This window comes from Suncus etruscus, chromosome 11 (genome assembly GCF_024139225.1).
Source record: "Suncus etruscus isolate mSunEtr1 chromosome 11, mSunEtr1.pri.cur, whole genome shotgun sequence".
In the NCBI taxonomy this organism is placed as follows: Eukaryota; Metazoa; Chordata; class Mammalia; order Eulipotyphla; family Soricidae; genus Suncus; species Suncus etruscus.
Genome location: NC_064858.1, coordinates 79,654,374 through 79,675,487, shown reverse-complemented (window position 1 = coordinate 79,675,487; position 21,114 = coordinate 79,654,374). Strand labels below are relative to the sequence as shown.

At 54.8% G+C, this 21,114-nt stretch overlaps 1 protein-coding gene across 2 annotated transcripts; it reads left to right on the top strand.

The window, feature by feature from the left end:
* Positions 1-432: 432 nt before the first annotated feature.
* On the top strand, positions 433-20,368 carry RARG (retinoic acid receptor gamma). Of its 2 annotated transcripts, none has more exons than XM_049783479.1 (8): positions 433-616; positions 13,463-13,611; positions 13,843-13,984; positions 14,635-14,795; positions 15,172-15,348; positions 15,670-15,874; positions 16,788-16,946; positions 19,153-20,368. In XM_049783479.1, the coding sequence occupies exons 1-8, from the start codon at positions 433-435 to the stop codon at positions 19,350-19,352; spliced, it is 1,377 nt and encodes a 458-aa protein (XP_049639436.1). In that variant the 3' UTR covers positions 19,353-20,368. The 2 variants fall into 2 exon arrangements, with proteins under 2 accessions (XP_049639436.1, XP_049639437.1); XM_049783480.1 differs by lacking the exon at positions 433-616 and adding an exon at positions 8,465-8,654.
* The last annotated feature ends 746 nt before the right edge of the window (positions 20,369-21,114 follow it).

The window sequence follows — 21,114 nt, the reverse complement described above, 5'->3', positions numbered from 1 at the left end:
GGGTAAAATCAAGTGTTGTGCTCAGATGTGGAAGTGAAATGGTCACTTTCAGCTCAGGACTTCCCTTTGCCAGATATCCTCAGACCACCACTCACTTTGGAGACTCAGGTTCTCCTTTCCCGGAGCCTGAGCCATGGTAGTGCCAGCTCCACCTCCTGCCTGAACTAGGTGAGGGCCCTGAGCCAGGGTAGCTTGGGGTGAGATTTTTCCACCTCGACTAGGTCTGGAGTCTTGACCTCTGCACGATCATGCTCTGACCTCTCATTTTCTTCTCTTTCTCCTTAGGACTCTCGAACACCAGCGGGCAGGCCAGGCAGTGTGGGCACGGAGCCTACCAGGCTGGGGCTGTGGGCATGGGCGGGGGCTGTGGCTGAAGACCTCCTCTGCTCATCACAGACCTCAGGGGATTCTGCCTCACACACCGCAGCTGCCATGGCCACCAACAAGGAACGACTTTTTGCAGCTGGTGGCCTAGGGCCTGGATCCGGTTACCCCGGGGCTGGCTTCCCCTTTGCCTTCCCAGGGGCACTCAGGGGGTCTCCACCTTTTGAGATGCTGAGCCCTAGTTTCCGGGGCCTGGGCCAGCCTGACCTCCCCAAGGAGATGGCCTCTCTGTGTGAGTCTCAGGGATCTTGGGGGAAGAGGGCAAGTAAAAGTAGGAGGTCATTTGGGGGGGATGCTAAAGACTGTTGGTACTCAGTTGGGCAGGCAAGCATAGACAGAGGTTTGATGAAAGGTGCAGGAAGCAGGCATGATTTGGGAGTGTTTGGATATGGAGCAAAATGAAATGTTTGCAAATGGGAAGGGGAATGGAGCCTATCTAGAGTTGGGTGGGGGATCAATGTGGGAAGGTTGCCTTAGTGTTCTCAGTGGCAGAGAACGCCTTTGCAAGGCTAAGTTTGAAGTTCAAGGTTCTGACCTGCTTGTACGGTGTATGTGTGTGTGTGTGGGGGGGGGCAGGGTGAAGGGAGAGGAACATGGTAAGTAGATTAGCTATTGGTGTTATCAAGAGGCAAATTGCCCTGAGTTCAGAGAGACTGAAAAAGGAGGACAAGAATTCCCCATCAGGTTCTCACAGGTCTCCTGTGGGGTCCAGAAATCCTCTTATTGCTTCTGGTTCTGAAAAAGGCAGAGACCACTGCAGAGTCAGTGGCTCTTGCACCATTTGTGATGCTGGGAGATAGAAGGGGTGTTCAGAAGCATCCTCTCCTCCTGCCATGTGGGTTCTGGATTCCTCTCGTCTGTTCATCTGGCCTCATGCCAGCACGCTCTGCAGATCCTTACTTGTCCCTTGGGCCTGCCCGCTTTGGGTTAAGCCTTCAAGTGCTGACAGCAGACAAGCGTTTGGGCCTCTCTTCTTCCCTTTAGGTCTTTTCTCCTCCCACTAGGGAGTTGTTCTTCTCAACCAGGCCATTACAGACACGGGTGCCCATGGACTGGGAGGCTGGATATTGGGCTCAGTGGGAGAAAGGGCCAGGCCAGTGGGCCCTGGATAGAGCAAGGCTCACCTGGGAAGAGGTGTTACCAGAGGGTTATAAGTCCCCAGTCTCAGAGAAGACCAGGTTGAGAAGGGGCCTTCTCTGCTGTGTGTGTTATTGTGTGTGTTGTGTGTGATATGCATCTGCTATGTGTGTCCAGTGTATATGTGGTGTGAGAGATGTGTCTGATATGTATCTGATTTTTTCTTTTGTGTATGTATGTGTTGTGTGTGTGTAGTATGTGTGTCTAATGTATCTGGCACATGAATCTGGTGTATTTCTTGTATATGTGTGTGATATATGTCTGGGTTTATATGTGTGGTATATGTGTGTGTTAAGACCCATAGCTAGGGGGCCAGAGAGATAGCCCAGCAGGGTGAATGTAGGATTCAATCCTTGGAACCACAGGTTCTCTTGAGCACTTCCAAGAGTGACCCCAAGCACAGAGTCAGGAGTAGCTCCTGATCACCATCCTGTACGTCCCAGAAACAAGCAAAAATAATAGGGCCGACAGGTAGTATAGCAGTAGGGCACTTTCCTTATTACATGTGGCTATTCCTAGTTTGAATCCTGACACCACATATGGACCTCTGAGCTTACCAGAACCTGAGCATTGAGCATAGAGCCAGAAGTAAGCCCTGAGTATTGCTGGGTGTGGCCCCCAAAATATAAAACAAGAAGACCACATGTAATGTGTGTGCATGCCCCTGAAATTCCGGTGGAATACAGAATTCCAGTGTGTACAACAAAGAGTCAGTGTGGGAACGAGGCTGTGTTTACTGGGGCTACTCAGTGAAATCTGCCAGTGGCATGTCCGTAGTTCAACAGGGTTATTTGGAAGGCAGGCAGGTGAGCCAGAGAGCACAGAGCACCTCTTTTTGTAAAACCTCAGCTGGACTTGCCCCTACCTCATTTGCACCCTGTGAATCTGCCCCAGGGCTTGGTGAGGTGGGAAAGACCTCCCTCCCCACTTGAATGTATGTACCTTTTGCAGAGAGTCATACAACTCAATCCCTCAGGACTTGCCTTTCCCAGCTTCCCTGTGCAGACCACAGTTGGAGTTGAAGTAGGGAGAGAGGAGAATGGAGGTAGGGAGAATACTAAAAGTTCTAAGCCAGTCTCCTGGGAAGTTCTTGTCTGCCTCTGTCTTGAATACTTGATTTCAAGGTCAGGGTTCAAAATAAGGTCAAGATAGAGGAAGGGATCTGGCTGGGTTCAACCCCCAAAACCTGCCCTAAAGGAGGGGTCCTGAAAGAAGAAATCTAAGGGAGGAGACATAGCCTGGACTGGTAGCTGAGGAGGGTGTGGCTGCCAGAGGGGAACAGGCCTGGGCAGAGATGGCAGTGGAGTGGGGAGGAGGAGGAGGCTTGGCTTGAGACACTTGCAAGGGAGATAGGGCAGACTTAGTGGTAAAGGAGAGAGAATCAAAGAGGTAGTACTGTGAGACCCTCCTACAAGAGGGTTAGGGGGAATCTGGTTACCTTCCTTTGGGGGGGGTTGGCTACACCCAGCAGTGGTCAGGGCTATTGGGTCTATGCTCATGGATCACTTTTTTTTTTGGGGGGGTCACACCTGGCAGCGCCCCCGGCAGGCTTGGGAGACCATATGGGATGCCGGGATTCGAACCACTGTCAGTCTGCATGTAAGGCAAATACCTTATCGCTGTGCTATCTCTCCGGCCCCCCTTCTTTTATTTTTTGTTTTTGGGTCACACCTGGCAGTGCTCAGGAGTTACTCCTGGCAGGCACGGAGGACCCTATGGGATGCCGAGATTCGAACCACCATCCTTCTGCATGGAAGGTAAACGCCATACCTCCATGCTATCTTTCCAGCCCCTCATGGACCTTCTTCTTTTTTTTTTTTTTTTTTTGGTTTTTGGGCCACACCCGGTGGTGCTCAGGGGTTATTCCTGGCTGTCTGCTCAGAAATAGCTCCTGGCAGGCACGGGGGACCACATGGGACACTGGGACTTGAACCAACCACCTTTGGTCCTGGATCTGCTGCTAGCAAGGCAAATGCCGTTGTGCTATCTCTCCGGGCCCATCATGGATCACTTCTAATTGGCCAGGCGGACCATATGTGGTGCTGAGTATAGAATCTGGGTTGACCTCATGCAAGACAAATGCCCTATCCGTTGTACTATAGATCTGGCCTCAAGAGCACAATCTTTTTGGGGCAGGAGAGATAGCACAGTGGTAAGGCATTTGCCTTGCATTTAGAAGGACGGTGGTTTGAGTCCCCCGAGCCTGCCAGGAGCAATTTCTGAGCGTAGAGCCAGGAGTAACACCTGAGCGCTGTGGGGGAGGGTGCCACACCTGGAGCTACTTAGGGGTTACTTACATCTATTGGTGCAAAGGGGACCATTATATGGGATGCTGGGGATCGAACCCAATTGGCCCTGTGTGCAAGGCAAACATTCTATCCACTGTGCTATTGCTCCAAGAACACAATCTTTTTTTTTTTTTTGGTTTTTGGGTCAAACCCGGCGGTGCTCAGGGGTTACTTCTGGCTGTCTGCTCAGAAATAGCTCCTGGCAGGCACGGGGGACCATATGGGACACCGGGATTTGAACCAACCACCTTTGGTCCTGGATCGGCTGCTTGCAAGGCAAACGCCGCTGTGCTATCTCTCCGGGCCTTTTTGGCTAGGACTAAACCAATGGAGAGAAATTGGAGACTTGAGCCACATTCACCCCAGAGTCTGTCCTTCTTCATTCGAATTTACTCTGAGGGTAGGGTAGCCCACGAAGAAGCACAGCCTGGCTCCTAACATCTTGCAGACATATTTGTAGAGAAGGTAAAGCTTCTCCAAGTCTTAGGGTTCTCCAGGGGCCTGAATGGGTAAAGTAGGCACCTTAGAACCACCTGATCAAGGAGGAGAGGGGGAAGGGAAACTTGTGCCAGGCAAGCACAGACCTGCGTGTATGAAAAAGCAAAGATGAGCGTGTGCACGCGCATTTGTGTGCCGGCTTATATATTTGTGTGACTGTGTGAGTAAATGTGTGATTGTATGTGTGTGTGTGTGTGGTCATGTCTGTGAGCATGGGCGTGAAACCCTGTCAGTCTGTTCAAAATCACTCCTGTGTATTCTGCTCTCTGGAGACCACAGGAGACAGCATTTAATGGGAAGGAAGGGAAGCCTTGCCTTCCTTTTCCTCTTGGGGAGGTGACCTGTGGCCCTGAAGAGGACCTCTGGTCCTCTGGTGGACAGTAACTGTTTCTGAGGCCCTGAGCCCAGACCTCACTGTAGACAGAGAAACTCAGAGCAGGCTGGCACAGGAAAAAAAGAAAAAAGAAAAAACTTCAAAGACATTGAAAAAGAGAAACTCAGACCTAAACAAGATGAGAGAGAACTGCACAGGCTGAGAGGTGCAGGCGCCGGCTCGGGGAGAGGAGAGGAGAGAGGAGAGGCCGGGAGAAGCTGCAGGCTAGCGAGGGTGGTGTAGGCAGCAGCCAGGCCTCCAGAAAACGCCCCAGCCGTCCCCTCCCCTCCCGGTCTGTCCTCGGGCTCAGGCTCCAGCTTTTGCAGACACAAATGGGGCTTTGATTGCAACAGGAAACCTCTCCTGCGGGGGGAGCCGGGCCAGCGCCTCGGCTGGGGCCCTTGCGGCACCCCCTCTCCTGGCCCCCTACCCGGTCCCAGCCCCCATCCTGCCAGCGCTGCTCACTTCCCCGCTTGGGCCCAACCCTCCTTCACACCTCCTTGCTTCCCCCCAACTCCTGCCCCTCGATCCCTGCGCCGAGCCCCTCCCCTCAGGTGGGACTCACTTTGGGGGTGGGGACTTGGGCGCTTTGAAATGCCCCCTTTTCGGTTTGGGGATGAAAAGGAGAATTTAGCATGAGGAATTCACTGCCACTTACTCTCCTGCCCCATCTAGAAGGTGGCAGGAAGCGGGCGAGGGAGAGCAGGAGTTTGTGGGTCCTCCCCCTCCAGCCCCTCCTTGGGCAGTCTCGTCCTTTGCCAGCAGCCCAAGCTTTGAGGGGTGACTTGGCCGAATTCTAAGTGCCAGTGGGCTCTTTTTGGGGAGGGGCACATTGCTCTCTGTCCCTGGGGCTAGGCCTCTGTGTGGCACTGTAGCTGCTGTGGGGGTGGGGGGAAGGTTGCATTGTGGTATTGGGGATCCTAGGAAAGAGGGGGTGAGCCAGGCATCAGCCCCTCACACTCCCACCAGGCTGGTGGAGAACATCTGGTTCCCATGAAATGCTAGAAGGCTAATGGGTCTAATTGCTGCAATAAGGGCTGGGAGGACTTTGGGGGAAAGAGAGGGCACTAGATTTCCCCATCTACTTACTTACCTTCTGAAGCTAGACCAAAACTGTCCAGAATGGGGGGGCTGGGGTTGATGCGGACTGCTGACATCCGAATGCCTGTTCCTCTAGAAAACCTTCCTTTCCCTATCATGCCTGCGAAGCACAACGCAGAGGGGGTGATGAGGAGTGGGGTGCATCTGGTGAAGAGAAGGGGGGGGGCCAGGAGGACTCACGACTTCCTCGAGCCCTCCCCCACTCCCTCTTGTGCCCCACTCCCAACCCCCCTCCCTGTGGCCTGGCCACTTCTGGTTCTAATTACCAACCAGGCAGGCCTGACTTAATTGGGACCTTTCAGATTTCAAGGGGGAAGGGTGTGTGTTGGGGTGAGGGGGGGGAGAGAGAAGCTGACAACAAGAGTTCACTAATCAGAGCTCTTTTGGGCCCACTATATTTTGAGGGCATTCTTATTTAGCACTATATGTATATGTATGTATGTATATATATTTATTTTTTTGCCTCTGGCCAGATTCTGCTCCAGAAATCTCACTCCCTTCTTTCTTTAATTGGGAGACTGGACCCAGATATGGGTTCTGCAGAATTGGGGGAGTGGGTGTGGGGTGTGGGTGGAGAAACTCATGCTAGCTAGCTTGGAAGCCTCCCAGCATTCCCGTTGCACCCTGCAAGTTTCAAGCACCCCCTAAGTCAGCCTTGCCATTCTGTGTGTCCCCCCAAATTTAGCAGGATGGCCAGGCTCCTCCTTCCCATCTCTAACCCCCTTTTCCAGCTATCAAACGCTCCTCCTCCTCTCCTGCCTTCCCTACCCTTCCTTCCCTTCCCTTCTCTTCCCTCCACTCCACTCCTCTGGCACCCCCTTCCAGCTCTTTTTATTCTTCCAAGCTGGCGCCCCACTCCTGCAGCAGCAGCAGCAGCAGCACCCCTAGTGCGCCCCCCACCCAGCCGGGTACAAGAGATTCTTAGAAAAGCGCGCCCCGCCCTGGCCCGGCCGAGCAGGCGGGGGAAGGGAAGGGAAGGGAAGGGAAGGGAAGGGGCCGGCGGGGCCTGGGCCCGGGCCCGAGCTTGGGCTTGGTTGAGCCTGGGCGCCGCTCCCGCTCCGTCTCCTCTCCCTCTCCCGCTCCCCCGGCCCGGCCCGTGTGTGTGTGTGTGCGAGCGAGCGGCGCTGACAGAGCCGGCTGGGCCAGCCGGGCCGGGCCGGGCCGGGCGGGTGGGGCGCGGGGGAGGGCGGTTTCCGGGAGCCGCTGGCGCTGTCCCGGGGCCACCAGGGTCCCCGCGAGGCGAGGCGAGGCGAGGCGGCGCGGCCCGACGTGGCCAGCCCCTAGTTAGTTGAACACCGCACCACCGACACACGCCTAGCCTCGGGGTGGCCAGAGTGCGGCTAGTGGGGGCAGCGACATCATAGACTCTAAAGGGTTCGATCAGGGCTGGCCCCAAACCCAGACGGGGTGCAGGGCAGCTGGCAGCCCTCGGGAGGGTCTCTTCGCGCCAAGCGGGCCCTGGCGGGAGACGACGCCGGGCCGGGCCGGGCGAGGGCGAGGGCGGGGGCGGCGGCGAGGGGGAAACTCCGCGGCGGCGGCGGCGCTGGCGACGGCCGGCCAGGGCGGGGCGGGCGGGCGGGGCGGGGCCGGGTCAGGAGGAGGTGAGCGCGCCCGGCCACCCGCCCCGAGGGGGGTTCCCGGAGAGTTCACCGCGGGCGCGCGCGCCGGCCCTGAGCTCGGGGGCGGGCGGGCAGGAAAAGCCGGAGGCCGCGGGCGGGCGGGCGCGCGCGCGCAAAAGCATCGGCCCGCTGGAATGTGCGGCTGCCGGGAGCGCGCGGACGGGCGGGCGGGCGCGCGCAAGGAGAGGGCGGAACCCGGGCCTGCTTGGGAATGAGGGGCTGGCTGGCTGGCTGGCTGGTGGAAGAAGAGGCTCAGGTCCCGCACGTAGGGAATCCTGCTGCCCCCTTTTCCCACCCTACTTGAGTGCCCCGGCTGAACTGCTGAGTGCGGAAAACAGGGAGTGTCTGCGTGTGTGTTAGGAACGCTTGTGTTTGCTGCTTCTCCTCCTATGTCTCTTATGAAGCAAGCTTCCAAGTGCCAAGGCGTGCAAAAAATAAAAGAAAGCCTCTCCCGGCTGTGGAGGAGAGACTGTGAGTTTGCAAGACACTCTCGCGAGTTGCATTCACGCGTGTGCTTCTAGGAGTGTAGGTGCGCGTACGGTTGCATGCCTAAGTGGTGCTGGCCGAGATAAATGCATGCGCGGATGTGCGTCTAAGCAAGCGAGCAAGCAAGCAAGCACGCTCCGCGTTGCTTGTGCATGCGTGTGTGTGTGTGTGTGTGTGTGTGTGTGTTTGCGTCTGTGTGTGCGTGTGCGCTCGCTCCACTCCCTGCTCCGCTCTGCACATCTTGGTGCCCGGCCCCTTCGCTCTCCAAGCCACACCCCCCACCCCTCCGGGCTCTGCATTTTATTTATTTTTTTTTTTTGCAAAAGGTCTCCCCCAGTGCTGGCCGCCGGGGAGTCCGGGCGTGAGCGGGAGGGACCGTGGCCGGGGCTGAAGCCGTCGACAGCCCCCAGCTTGGCGTCCCGCCCCATTCCTTTGCTCCAGCCGGGGATCCCCTTCTTCCCCGCCCACCCCTTACCCCCCATGCAGCCCGGCGCCCTAGGTTAGCCCTCCCCCTCCCCCTCCAGGAGCGGGGCGCCGCCGGGGGAGGAGGGGGGATCGGCCGCGGGTCCTCCGCGTTCCTTAGCACCCAGCTCGCTTCCCTCCCGGGCCGGGGCGCGATGTACGACTGCATGGAAACGTTCGCCCCGGGCCCGCAGCGGCTGTACGGGGCGGCCGGGCCCGTGGTGGGCTTCCTGCGCAGACCCACGGGCAGCCCCTGTTTCTCCGGACTGGAGTCCTTCGCCTGGCCGCAGCCCGCCAGCCTGCCATGTAGGTACCGGAGTTCGGGGTCGGGCCGTGGGGGTGCTGGGGAGCCGAGTGTCAAAGGTGCGAGAAGAAGCCGGGTGCAGGTTGACTTGGACCCTTTCAATGTGGGGGCCTCGGTGGGCTCCTCTGGGTGTGCGCTTGGAGTGTTTGAAGTGTGTCTGATTTTTTTGGGGGGGGTCACATTGAGCAGCACTCAGGGGTTCCTCCTGCCTCTCCGCTCAGAAATCGCTCCTGGCAGGCTCGGGGGACCTTATGGGATGCCGGGATTCGAACCACTGACCTTCTGCATGCAAGGCAAAAAAAGCCTTACCTCCATGCTATCTCTCCGGCAGTAAGACCTGTGGCTGATGCCACTCAGTGTTCCCCGAAGACGGGGAGCTTTCCAGGCGTTGGTAGTTGGTGCCTGGTAGCAGGTCCACCACCCCTAACGCATAGGTGCCGTGGGTGGCGTTAGGAAAGCTCCTGTGGGAAGTGGCGAGCGTAGACAACAGTCTCGGCAGCGCGTGTTAATCCCCGGAGTGTGCTGGGGCGCCGCGGGGGTGGTGTTGGGGTCCCCGTTGAGGCACCGTCGCCCTCCGACAACGTTGGCAGTTCCTCTCGGCCCTGCCAACGGGGGATGTTTGTGGCTCCGGGCCTGGAGGGCGTGTGCCCTGCGTGGCCGCGGGGGCGGTTTTGGAAAGCGCTGTGTTGGAGCGTGCATCCTGTGTGTTCGTTCCCCCGTGCGGGGTGCGAGGCAGGCGGGTGCACACGCCCGGCCCCCGCCAGCCAGGAGCCAGCCAAGGCTCTGGCGCCCCCCTCTCCCCGTTTGGAAAAAAGAAAAGAAAAAGAAGAAATGTTGGCCAAAGGAGTTAGTAGGCAGAGATGGACTTTTTTTTTATTCCCCCTCGGGCTCCATCCAGCACCGCCAACTTCAGTAGGAGGCGAAAAGTTGAAATGCAAAATCTGTGTGTGTGTGGATGGAGAGTGGCAGCGGTGTGCAGGGGGCTGGGGGTGAGGTTGGGACTACTGGTTTCCCCCAAATATCCATCTTCCCCTCTCGTGTGAAATGGGAGATGCCAGGCCTGGGGCCCTGGAACCCCTTTCCAGAACGGTAATAAAAAAAGCTGGGGACTGAGAAGCAGTAAAAATGAAGTCCAGATGAGAGGCGGCTTTGAAGCCTGGGCCCAAGTGCCTGGCGGGGGTGGGGTGTTGGGAGGAGCCGGGAGGGGAGCCTGGCACCCTCTTCACCCACCCACCCACCCCCAATTTCCCGGGACCGGGACGACGCTGGAAGCCGGGGTGCCCAGGTTGCACCCGGGAACGAAGGGCTGGGGGTTCCTCTGGGAAGGAAGGAAGGAAGGGCAGGCTAGGCGGGGCGCCGGGCGCTGGGGGAGTTGCAAGCGGGGTCACTGAGCCCCCGCCAACGCGCCTCGCTCCTTGGCACTCCGCGGCGCTGTTTACGACAGCGGGGAGCTGGTTTTTTTGGTCTCGGTTCGAGGGCAGAACTGCTCGGGAACGATGGCAAATAAAGAGATCAGATTTTAGGGTAGGGCAAGAATAAAAAAGTCAGACATTTTAATGGCACAGAGTGCACGGAGCTGTTGTTGCTTTGCTTCAAGTCCTTGGGAAGTTCTGACCGGCTGTCTCACTGCCCAAACCGGAGGGTTAATTTAGGGTTTGTCGGGAAAGGTTCAGATGTGGCTAGACAACCAGGAAGGGCTTTGACAGGCAGGAACCCCATCTATTACCAGGTAGCCCTTTTGGGCTTGGCTAGTGATAGTTTCTGCATCTCAATGTGGAACAGTGATTTTTTGGCTAGTAGCATCATTATGGGCACCTAAAGGCTGTTTAAGACCTCCTGGAATACATAGAGATAAAGCCATATAGACCTGTTTCTGGGCCAGGCCGGGGAGGGGTTCCTGGGGTGAGGGGGTAAGTTTGGCGTTGGTGCCCTGGTGATCACCCAGTCCGGCCCTGTTGACAGGCCTGGGTGTTGGGTAGCAGAGTTGCTCTCTAGCAGATAGGAAGGCGCACTGGGCATTGCATGGGCTTGGTGATTGGTTGGTCACCTCTGCTGTGCCGAGTGTGCCTTTCTGCTCGTCTATGTGTGTGTTCCAAGCCGGGTTCAGTTGGGGTGGATGAGCCCCTCGCTAATCTGCCTGTCTTTTGGGCCCCGTGTGTCTTGGACACGCGAACGTGTGTGTATGTCTCCTGTGTGTCATATTGTGAAGTCCCGGCTTCTCTTCTCCGCCCTGGGCCTCGCAGCTGGCAGCGTTTACAGCCGGTTATAAAGCGTTTGTTTGAAGCTCCGCTCAGCCTGGCCAGGAATTTCCTCAATTTCAGCAATTTGGGCTTTAAAAGGAGAAAAACCCAGAGAGCCCACCCCCTCCTCCTCAGCAGGGGCCCCTGCTGGCCCTGGAGCAAGCGATGGTTGATGGGTGGGGGTGGATGGGTGGGTGAGATCTCTGTCCTGGACTAGAAGGGAATCATAGGGGAGTTGACCCAATTAGCCTTTCTGCGCCCTTCGCCCCCAGATTGACCAGAGCTACCGGAACTGCCCTTGACAGTTCCAGGAGACTGGGGTGTGCTGAAGGGGTGCTAAGAAGAGGTGACAGTTGCACTTAGTTGGGAAAGGCTGCCCCAGGGCCTGTCTCCCTGAGGCCCCCAGACTTATAATTGACTGGCACTGCCCCATGCCAGTATGATGACCACACCCAGCCCTTTCGCAAGAGGAAATGAGGCGGTGCTCTGCGGGCAGGGAGGGCGTCAGCGCCTGAGCGAGCATCGCTGGCCCGCTGGCCTGTGGGCAGCTCCGGTACCCTCAGAGGGCTGTGAGGGGGCCTGAAAGGCATTCCTGCCCTCCTGCCTCTCAGCACCACCCTTCATGAATAGATTCTCAGCACCCTTCTTTTTTCTCCAGCTCCCCCTCACCCTTTTTCCTCCAGGGAAGCACTCTTTGGCTGGATTCTTATGCTAATCGACTATCTCTAAGTTTTGGGGGGTAGGGAGGGCTGCCTTCCGGGGGGGGGGGGGTTGAGCTCTGGACACACCTCCTGTGTGTCTTGGAGTGGGGGCAAGGGCCCGGGTCCTTGGATGGACTTGGGCCTGATGACTGCTGTAGGTTAGAAGGTGGGTGAGTGGCCCTCCTAAATGGGGAGTCACAGGGTTTTCAGACATTAACTTGGGCCCTCCACCCTCCAGGGTTTGGCAACAGGTCCTACAGGTTGAATAATTTATTTGGTTTTCCTAACCTGACATCTGCCACACATCCAAATATGATCTCCTCTGCAGCCTTCTGAGCCCCAGACTGATCCCCGCACACACCGTGGGCTGAGAACCCTTTTGAGCTGCTATAGGGGCATTTTCTGGGTAGGATTTCAGAACACAGGCATAGTCCTAGGACCAAAGAGATAGAAAGGCAGGTAAAGCACTTGTCTTTCGTCGTTGATTCCTGGGACTGCACATGTGGTCCTTAGGACATGGCCAGGAGTGATTCCTGAGCACACATCCAGGAATAAGTCCTGAGCACAGCTGGGTGTGGTCCTAAGACAAAAACAAACAAGAAAAGACAGGCTCAAAGAGGGTTCTCTTTTGCCATCAGTCCTGTTTACCACTGTCACCTAACTTCTAGTTTCTTTTCTTTTTTGTTTTATTGTTTTGTTTTGTTTTTTGGGCCACACCCATTTGATGCTCAGGGGTTACCACCTCACTGGCCCCATAACTTCTGGTTTCTATGCCCCCAACAGCTACCACACCTGTGCCCTCAGTAAAAACCTGTTTTCCCTTTCCTGACTTTTCTGATTCCCCTCAGTTGGATCACTGAGATGTAGTTAGAAGGGCCAGGGCCTTGGGCAGTGTGACAATAAGCAGGTCACTTCCCTCTCTGCACCTGTTTTTTCAGGTGTGCAATATGACTTGCCTATCTCCTAACCTTCCCTGATACCTATGTGTTTGTATCCCCGTGCCAGTGATTTCTAGGGAAATGGATACTGGTGGTGGTTATCCCAAGTATGGACTGAGGGGAAAGAAAGCTGGAGGGTTTATTTACCTTATACTCTGAGAGAGAGAGAGAGAGAGAGAGAGAGAGAGAGAGAGAGAGAGAGAGAGAGAGAGAGAGGGAGGGAGGGAGGGAGGGAGGGAGGGAGGGAGGGAGACCCTGAGACTCCCAAACCCAAACCTTCACCCTCAGTGTATTACCTTATGAAGAAGCAGAGGGGAGGCAGACCACCTGTCATGGTTTGACTGACAGGACAGGAAGTGATTAGAGAGTCTTAAGCCTCAGCCATAATCTCTCCCCAAACCTTCTTTATGACCTGGGAAACTGAGGCTAAGACAGTTTTATTTTTAAGGATGGCTTTGGGGACCAGAGAGATGACTCAAAGAGCTGAGCACATGCTTTTCTTTTCGTGTGGAAAGCCCAGTTTGATACTCGGTACCCACAGTCTCCTGAGCACAGAGTTAGGAGAATACATCCACCTTAGCACCATGTAGTATGTACTAAAAATTAAAAAAAAAAAAAAAAAAAAAAGGTTTTGGCTTGGATTTGGAGAACCTACAGTGTCATGAAAGGCTCAGACTGACATTCTTGTGGGGAAGAGGGCCTGATTTGGGGCACAGTCTAGTAGTGGTTGGTGGAGATTGCTAGAGCTGTCATGTTTACTATGAAATTGTTCGCTGGAACTTGGACTTCCTATGGTAATGATGACGCTGTCATTTCTGAGTCAAAGGAAAAAACGAGAATGCGTGCTTGTGTGTGCATGAATGCAAGCGTGTGGCATCCTGGAGATCAGAGGGGTCTTCTCCTGATACCCATCTTGCTGTTTGCCCCCCAGCGGTGGAGACTCAGAGCACCAGCTCAGAGGAGATGGTGCCCAGCTCGCCCTCGCCGCCTCCTCCTCCTCGGGTCTACAAGCCATGTTTTGTGTGCAATGACAAGTCCTCTGGCTATCACTACGGGGTCAGCTCTTGTGAAGGCTGTAAGGTGTGTACCTGGGGGTGAGGGTGTTTTGGGGATCTGGGTAAGATGAGAGAGAAAGTATAGGGGCAAGCTGCTAGTTGTGAGTGCGCTCCTTGCAAATGAGCTGGAGGCTTCTGCGCCAGCCCCTCTTGCCTCCCCATTCATAGATTGGGTCAGGCCTAGGGCAATCTGTAAAGGTCTGAAAGGCTGCTTCTGCCACCTCCTGCTTCACGACACCCCCTACCCCAACTCCAGGGCTTCTTCCGCCGCAGCATCCAGAAGAACATGGTATACACATGTCACCGCGACAAAAACTGTATCATCAACAAGGTGACTCGGAACCGCTGCCAGTACTGCCGCTTACAGAAGTGCTTTGAAGTGGGCATGTCCAAGGAAGGTAGGCCCTTTGCCCTGGCCTGCAGGAATATTCCTAGCCTTAGCCCAACTGAGCCTGTGGTGGTGGCCCTCTTCTCACTGGCCACCCCCACTTCCCTGACCTCTGAGACCTAGCTTGCCCTAGGGTGCCGCCTCCTCCTCCCCCCTAAATCAGTTTTTGATTAGCTCCATTCACTCAGGAGGCCCCACCCCTCCTGGCTCCTTTCTCTGAGTATAACCCTTCCTCTGAATTCGTGAATGGGGTTACCTTCTCACATCCCCGTTTCATGGGGGAAGCGGAGGTCCCTTGCCAGTCCCCTCCTCTGCTTGTAGGATTGAGCTCCTGGTGGATCTGGGGTGCCCCCCTCCCTACGCCATTGTGCTGCCAAGGCTATAAGTGGATATCCTGCCGCCTGCATATCCTGCCCCCCCTCCTCCCCAAGCGCCTGTCGGGTGACAGGAAGGGCAGGGAATGGCCTGGGAGGGGCCGCAGGCCTGAGATGGGGAGAGTCAGCCCAGGAATGAGAGCAAGGGAAACTGAGGCACTGGGGAGGGTTCCAGGGAATAGATATTTGTAATCAGAACCATTCCATGAAATCAGGGTGAGGGGGATGATTCAGAGGGAGTTTCTGATGATCTTGACCCTCCCTTGGTACCACCCCACAAACTCAGCTGTGCGTAACGATCGGAACAAGAAGAAGAAAGAGGTGAAGGAGGAAGTATCCCTTGACAGCTATGAACTGAGTCCCCAGCTCGAAGAGCTCATCACCAAGGTCAGCAAAGCCCACCAGGAGACCTTCCCCTCACTCTGCCAGCTGGGCAAATACACTACGGTGAGCACTGGGTTGGGCTGGGCACATTGGTTTGACAGTGCTCAGGGGTTACTCCTGGCTCTGTGCTTAGGAATTATTTGTGGTAGTGCTCGGGACCATATGGGATGTCGAGGTTCAAACCCTGCCTGGCCACATAAAAGGCAAGCACCCTTCCTGCTGTACTATTGCTCCAACCCACACTGCTGGGTACTTTGTAAGATAAGTAGGAGCTGTGTTGGAGGTCAAAGACCTCTCTTAACTGGAGTGGGGAAATGTAGGGGCATTGGGAATGTAGAGGGGTGGGGGGCATCAGAATGCAGAGTAGTTGAGCTTGGCAGGATGGAGCCTGTGGTGTCCAGGTTGGCTTTGATTGCATTCTGACCTGCCTTCCCTGTAGAACTCCAGTGCGGACCACCGGGTGCAGCTGGACCTGGGACTGTGGGACAAGTTCAGTGAGCTGGCCACCAAGTGCATCATCAAAATCGTCGAGTTCGCCAAGCGGCTGCCCGGCTTCACAGGGCTCAGCATTGCTGACCAGATCACTTTGCTCAAGGCGGCCTGCCTAGACATTTTGGTAAGAGAAACTCTGCAGCACCGCTCAGCACCTCGGAGAGTCCACTCCTCAGAGGTTGCTCACCTCCTGCCATCTGACACTACCTACACCGCCTCCAACCCAAGGTCTTTTTGCCTTGACCTGTGCCCTCTCCCTAAAACCTGCACCCAGTTCCAGGATGCACATTCTATCTCTATCTTACTACTAATTTAACCCCTGCAGCACCTCCCATCTTCCTCCATATACCTGAGGGTGTGCTCCTTCTTGGTGCTCCCTCTTCCCCACTCCCACCTGGGACTTCCCCCAAAAGTCTGCAATAAGTCTTTCCATGCTCACCTTCAGATGCTGCGGATCTGCACAAGGTACACCCCTGAGCAGGACACGATGACCTTCTCCGACGGGCTGACCCTGAACCGGACCCAAATGCACAATGCTGGCTTCGGGCCCCTCACAGACCTTGTATTTGCCTTTGCCGGGCAGCTTCTGCCACTGGAGATGGATGACACCGAGACAGGGCTGCTCAGCGCCATCTGCCTCATCTGCGGAGGTGTGGGTGCGCCCCCTGCTGTTTACTAGGGCTCTTTTCCAGCTCCTGATCCAGACATGATTCCTCACATATTCTCAGGGCCAGCACTGGCTTCCTGAGAGCCAGGAACACAGGCCAGAAAGAAGGGCAGACCCAGGACGAGCTGAAGGAACCCCAGATACTTAAGTAGAGGTCTGAGTAGGACAGATTTGCCAAAAAGAGTCTTTTCGCTTCTTTTATTTAATTTTTGGCCATATGGAGCAGTGCTTGAAGTTATTTCCAGTGGTGCTGGAAATATGGAAAAATGGAACCATGGAATCCAAAACTTACACAAGCAAAGCATGCTTTCCAACCCTTTGAACTATATCCCTCTTCCCTGGTCCCCTCCAAAAGAAAAGAAAACTTGCTAAAGGGGAGAGACCTGGTGGGGGTTCAGGGGATTCAGGCAAAGGACTAGATGAAGCAATTTCCAAGAACTGAAGGTCCATAGGGCAGGGCCCCTTGGGAATCAGCCACCTAGCTCTGTTCCCATCTCTTTTTGTTTTTGCTTTAGTACCATACCCATGGTACTCAGGAGTTATTGCTAGCCCCGTGCTCAGAGATCACTCCTGGCAGTCCCTATGGAGAACAAACCATGTGCTACCCAGAATGCAAAGCCATATGCTCAGTCCTTTGAGCTACCTCCCGAGCTCTGTCTCCACCTTTTATTTGGGGGTGGGAGGCACAACTGCCAGTGCTCAGGGCTTATTCTTGGCTCTGCACTCAGTGATAACTTCTGGCAAGGCTTGGGATCTTTATGGGGTGCTGAGGATTGAACCTGACTGCCCATGTGCAAGCAAAGGCCCTACCTGCTTTTCTGTCATCCCGGGCCTCATCTCTCTCTATCTTTTGTCTTGCCATTTTTTTCTCTCACTTCACCTTGCTGTTCCCACAGACCGAATGGACCTGGAGGAACCTGAAAAAGTGGACAAGCTGCAGGAGCCCCTGCTGGAAGCCCTGAGGTTATACGCCCGGCGCAGGCGGCCCAGTCAGCCCTACATGTTCCCAAGGATGCTCATGAAGATCACTGATCTCCGTGGCATCAGCACCAAGGGTCAGTCACCAATGCATTTGCACTCTTCCTGGAGCTGTCTCAGGAGGGCCAGGAGCAAGGCCTGGGGATGAGAACCAGGCAGCTCACACTGGAATTCTGCTTCTGCCACATGCTAGTAGATGATTTGAGGCACATTCCTTTACATTTGGTAAATCTTTCCCTTTGTAAACTGGACTATACTTAATCTACCTTTTTTCCCTTTTATTTAGACACTGTGGTTATAAAGTTGTTCACCATTGAGTTTCAGATTTACAGTGTACACCACCATTCACCCATGAACATTTCGAAACCATCACCAATGTCCCCATTTTCTTCCCACCCTCTCCCCTACCTCTGGGGTGGGCATTTTTTCTCTCTCTCTTTCTCTCTCCCCCCCTCTCTCCCTCCCTTTTAGACATTGTGGTTTTCACTATTGTTAATGAAGGGGGGCCATGCATATCACTATTTCCATTTAGCATCCATTTCTTGTCAGTGATGAACAACTTTCTTTTTTTCTTTTGTTTGGTGTTTTTTGTTTTTGTTTTTGGGCCACACCCTGTGACGCTCAGGGGTTACTCCTGGCTATGCGCTTAGAAGTTGTTCCTGGCTTGGGGGACCATATGGGAAGCCGGGGGATCGAACCTCGGTCCGTCCTAGGCTAGCGCAGGCAAGGCGGGCACCTTACCTCTAGCGACACCGCCCGGCCCCGATGAGCAACTTTCATTGTTATAGTGGTCCCTTCTCTACTGTAACTAAACTGCTCTGCTATTTGTGGCAAATAGCAGTCCTATCATGGACTGGTCCTCCTGGCCCTCACCTCTATTGTCTCTGGATATTATTACTATGCTGTCTTTTTTTCTCATACCCCACAAATGAGTGAAATTATTTTGCCTATGTCTCTCCCTCTGACTCATTTCACTCAGCATTATATTCTCCATATCCACCCATGTATAAGCAAATGTCATTACTTCATTTTTCCTAATAGCTGTATAGTATTCCATTGTGTAGATATGCCAGTTTCTTTTGGGGGACCTGGTTTTGGGGCCACACTGGTGGTGTTCAGGGTTTGTTTTTGTTTTGTTTGGTTTTTGGTTTTTGGGCCACACCCGTTTGACGCTCAGGGGTTACTCCTGGCTAGGCTCTCAGAAATCGCCCCTGGCTTGGGGGGACCATATGGGACGCCGGGGGATCGAACTGCTGTCCGTCCTAGGCTAGCGCAGGCAAGGTAGACACCTTACCTCTAGCGCCATCTTCCCGGCCCCTCAGGGGTTATTTTTGGCTCGCACTCAGAAATTACTACTGCAGGTTTGGAGGATGATATGGCGTCCCATATGGTCCCCCAAGTCAGGAGCAATTTCTGAGCGCATAGCCAGAAGTAACCCCTGAGCATCACTGAGTGTGACCCCCCCCCCCAAAAAAAAAAAACCCTGTTGGATAGAACAGAGCAGATAGCTCCTCAGTCAATGCTGTTTAGAGAATGCCTTAGTATTGAAAATTATTAGTTATTCCTAGCTGGTTTTTTTTTTTTTTTTTTTTTTTTTTTTTTTGGTTTTTGGTTTTTGGTTTTTGGGTCACACCCAGCGGTGCTCAGGGGTTACTCCTGCTGTCTGCTCAGAAATAGCTCCTGGCAGGCACGGGGACCATATGGGACACCGGGATTTGAACCAACCACCTTTGGTCCTGGATCGGCTGCTTGCAAGGCAAACGCCTCTGTGCTATCTCTCCGGGCCCATTCCTAGCTGTTATTATGAGTGTTATTTAGATCTTCCCTCAAAATGACTGGAAAGCTGTGGATATGAAAGGATTGGGGCCCCTGGAAAGAGAGCAGCCGGATGGGGTGCTCTCTGGGACACAAACCCAAAGAAAGGGCCAACTTGCAGTAAGTTAAGCAGTGGGCTGCCCTGAGTCTCAAAGCGGGAGAGATGATTTGGGAATGGAGAGGTGGGATGTACCCTGGGGTGGTAGCCCCTATGGGGCCAGAGTGATAGTATAGTAGGTAGAAGGACATGCATGGCCAGCCTGGATTGAATTCGTGGCATTCCATATGGTCCCTGAATTCAATCAGGAGTGATCCCTGAGCCTGAAATCAGAGAGGAGTAAGCCCCGAGCACTGCAGAATATGATTCTAAAACACAAAAAGACAGTCAGTAACGGACTTAGGGGGTAGTGGTGTTCGGGAAGATGCCTCTACCATGCTCAACCTCTTTGTCCGCCCCCCACATTACAGGAGCAGAAAGGGCCATTACGCTGAAAATGGAGATTCCAGGCCCGATGCCTCCCCTGATTCGAGAGATGCTGGAGAACCCCGAAATGTTTGAGGACGACTCCTCGCAGCCTGGTGCCCATGCCAAGACTGCTAGTGAGGATGAGGCTCCCAGGAGTCAGGGCACAGACAGCAGCAGCCCAAAGCCCGACCAGGGCCCCTGACTGCCCCTGCGGTGGAGGAGGACCAGCTCTGCCGTCCCCCATTCTGACGAGCTCCTTGTTTTTGCCAAAGTTTCCAGGGGCGCCTGCCTCTGTGTTCATCCCCTTCCTGTTCTCATCGGCTCCCTTTCCAGTGTTGGGGGCCTCCAGGCTCCCACGAGGAGAGACGATAGAGGGGTGAGCCTGGGTTTGGACTGGAAAACCTCAGCACCACCCCTCAGATACTAGGGTCCTAGGCTCCCTAGGGCAGGAGGAAGACCCCTGACTTTCCACAGCCCCTTCCTTTGCCTGGTGCTTAGGCCTCCGGGAGCAAACAGGAACACTAGAGACCAAAGGGGATCCAGGGGGAGGGCTGAGCCCATCCTCTTGTCCCTACCCTTGGTGCCTAATGCTGCATAATGCACCTACCAGAGCACGTGGGTGGCCCTCTGCCCCAGCCTGTGTCAGGTGGGGAGGGCCCTTCATTTCGGGGAGTGGGGCAGAGGGAGAAAGAGACGGATGCAGCCCTCACTGCACCTCTGCTTGGGCCGAGCTTACTTTGTGTGCCCTCCGTTATAAGCGCCCCAACCCTGTCATGTGCCTTGGGCTCCCCCTGCCTCCCATCTCAGCCATTGGGGCGGGGGCCCTCGAACACTACAGAAGGGCCAGGGGACCCTCTCCCACTAGTGCCTTTCCCCTTGACCCCCAGAGCAGTTTGGCCCAGGGAGGGGGAGTGGGCGCTGCTTAGCTGATTCTGCCCTGGCCCAGAGGAAGCTCTATTTATTTATTAGCTTTTGTTTACACCCTGGAATTGACCCCTTCCTCCAGGGGTTTTGGGAGGGGAGCCCAGGGCCCCTGCCCCCCTTCCCCGTTCAATTCCCAGTTTGTATTTAGCTGCCAAATAAGGTTCCCACTGGCTCCCCTTTTTCTCGGGGGGGTCAGGGTGCTGTCCCCTCCCCTCTGTTTACATCTTCCTTCCACCCCGCTGTATTGCATATTGCTGAGTTTTCTATTTTTGCAAAATAAAGTTATGGAAACTCTTGGGATGTGGTTCCCTTTAGGAAGTGGTGGGAAGAGAGAGGATGGGACCTGGAGGGGCTCCTAGGCTTTTGGATTTTGTGGGGTTTTTATTTGTTTGTTTGCTTGCTTGGAGCTCCTTCCTAGCAGTGCTTGGAGGACTGTGTGGTGTAGGGGAACAAACCCAGGCCTCCCCCGTACAAAGCAACACTCAACCCATCCAGCTGTTTTCACCTCCCTGGTCTTTTGGTTTTTCTAAGTTACTTGGGGAAACCAAGGAAAGCCTATGGATGGGGGATGGGTACACCAATATAGGTTCTCAAATGGGACCCTTTGGACATCCAGGAAGCATCCCTGGACCTTAGCTATCCTGAAGACTGTCCCCAGCCTGGAGAAACATCTGTGCAAATCTCCCTGTGGGGAAGTGTTCACGCAAGTTTCGTCTGGCCCCAGAGGAGAATTACAAGTTATAGTGGGTCTGTTTTATACTGCCCTTTCTACTCCTGTCACCTCCACTCCTCCTGCCACTAGTAGTTGACCCTCCACCCCTACTGTTGCTTTCTGTCAGATTTCCTCTCTGCCTCTATATGCCTTAGCTCCTCCCTTGCACCCCTGACTATAGTCCCACTCTTTGACTTCAAACCAATGTACCACTCCTTCTTCCCTTTGCTTTTAGTGACACACACCCCTTCATTCCCCTTCAGTTCCCTGGCTCACCTTTTCTGAGAACAGCCTTGTCTATACTATCATAGGCTTCCTCCCATTGATG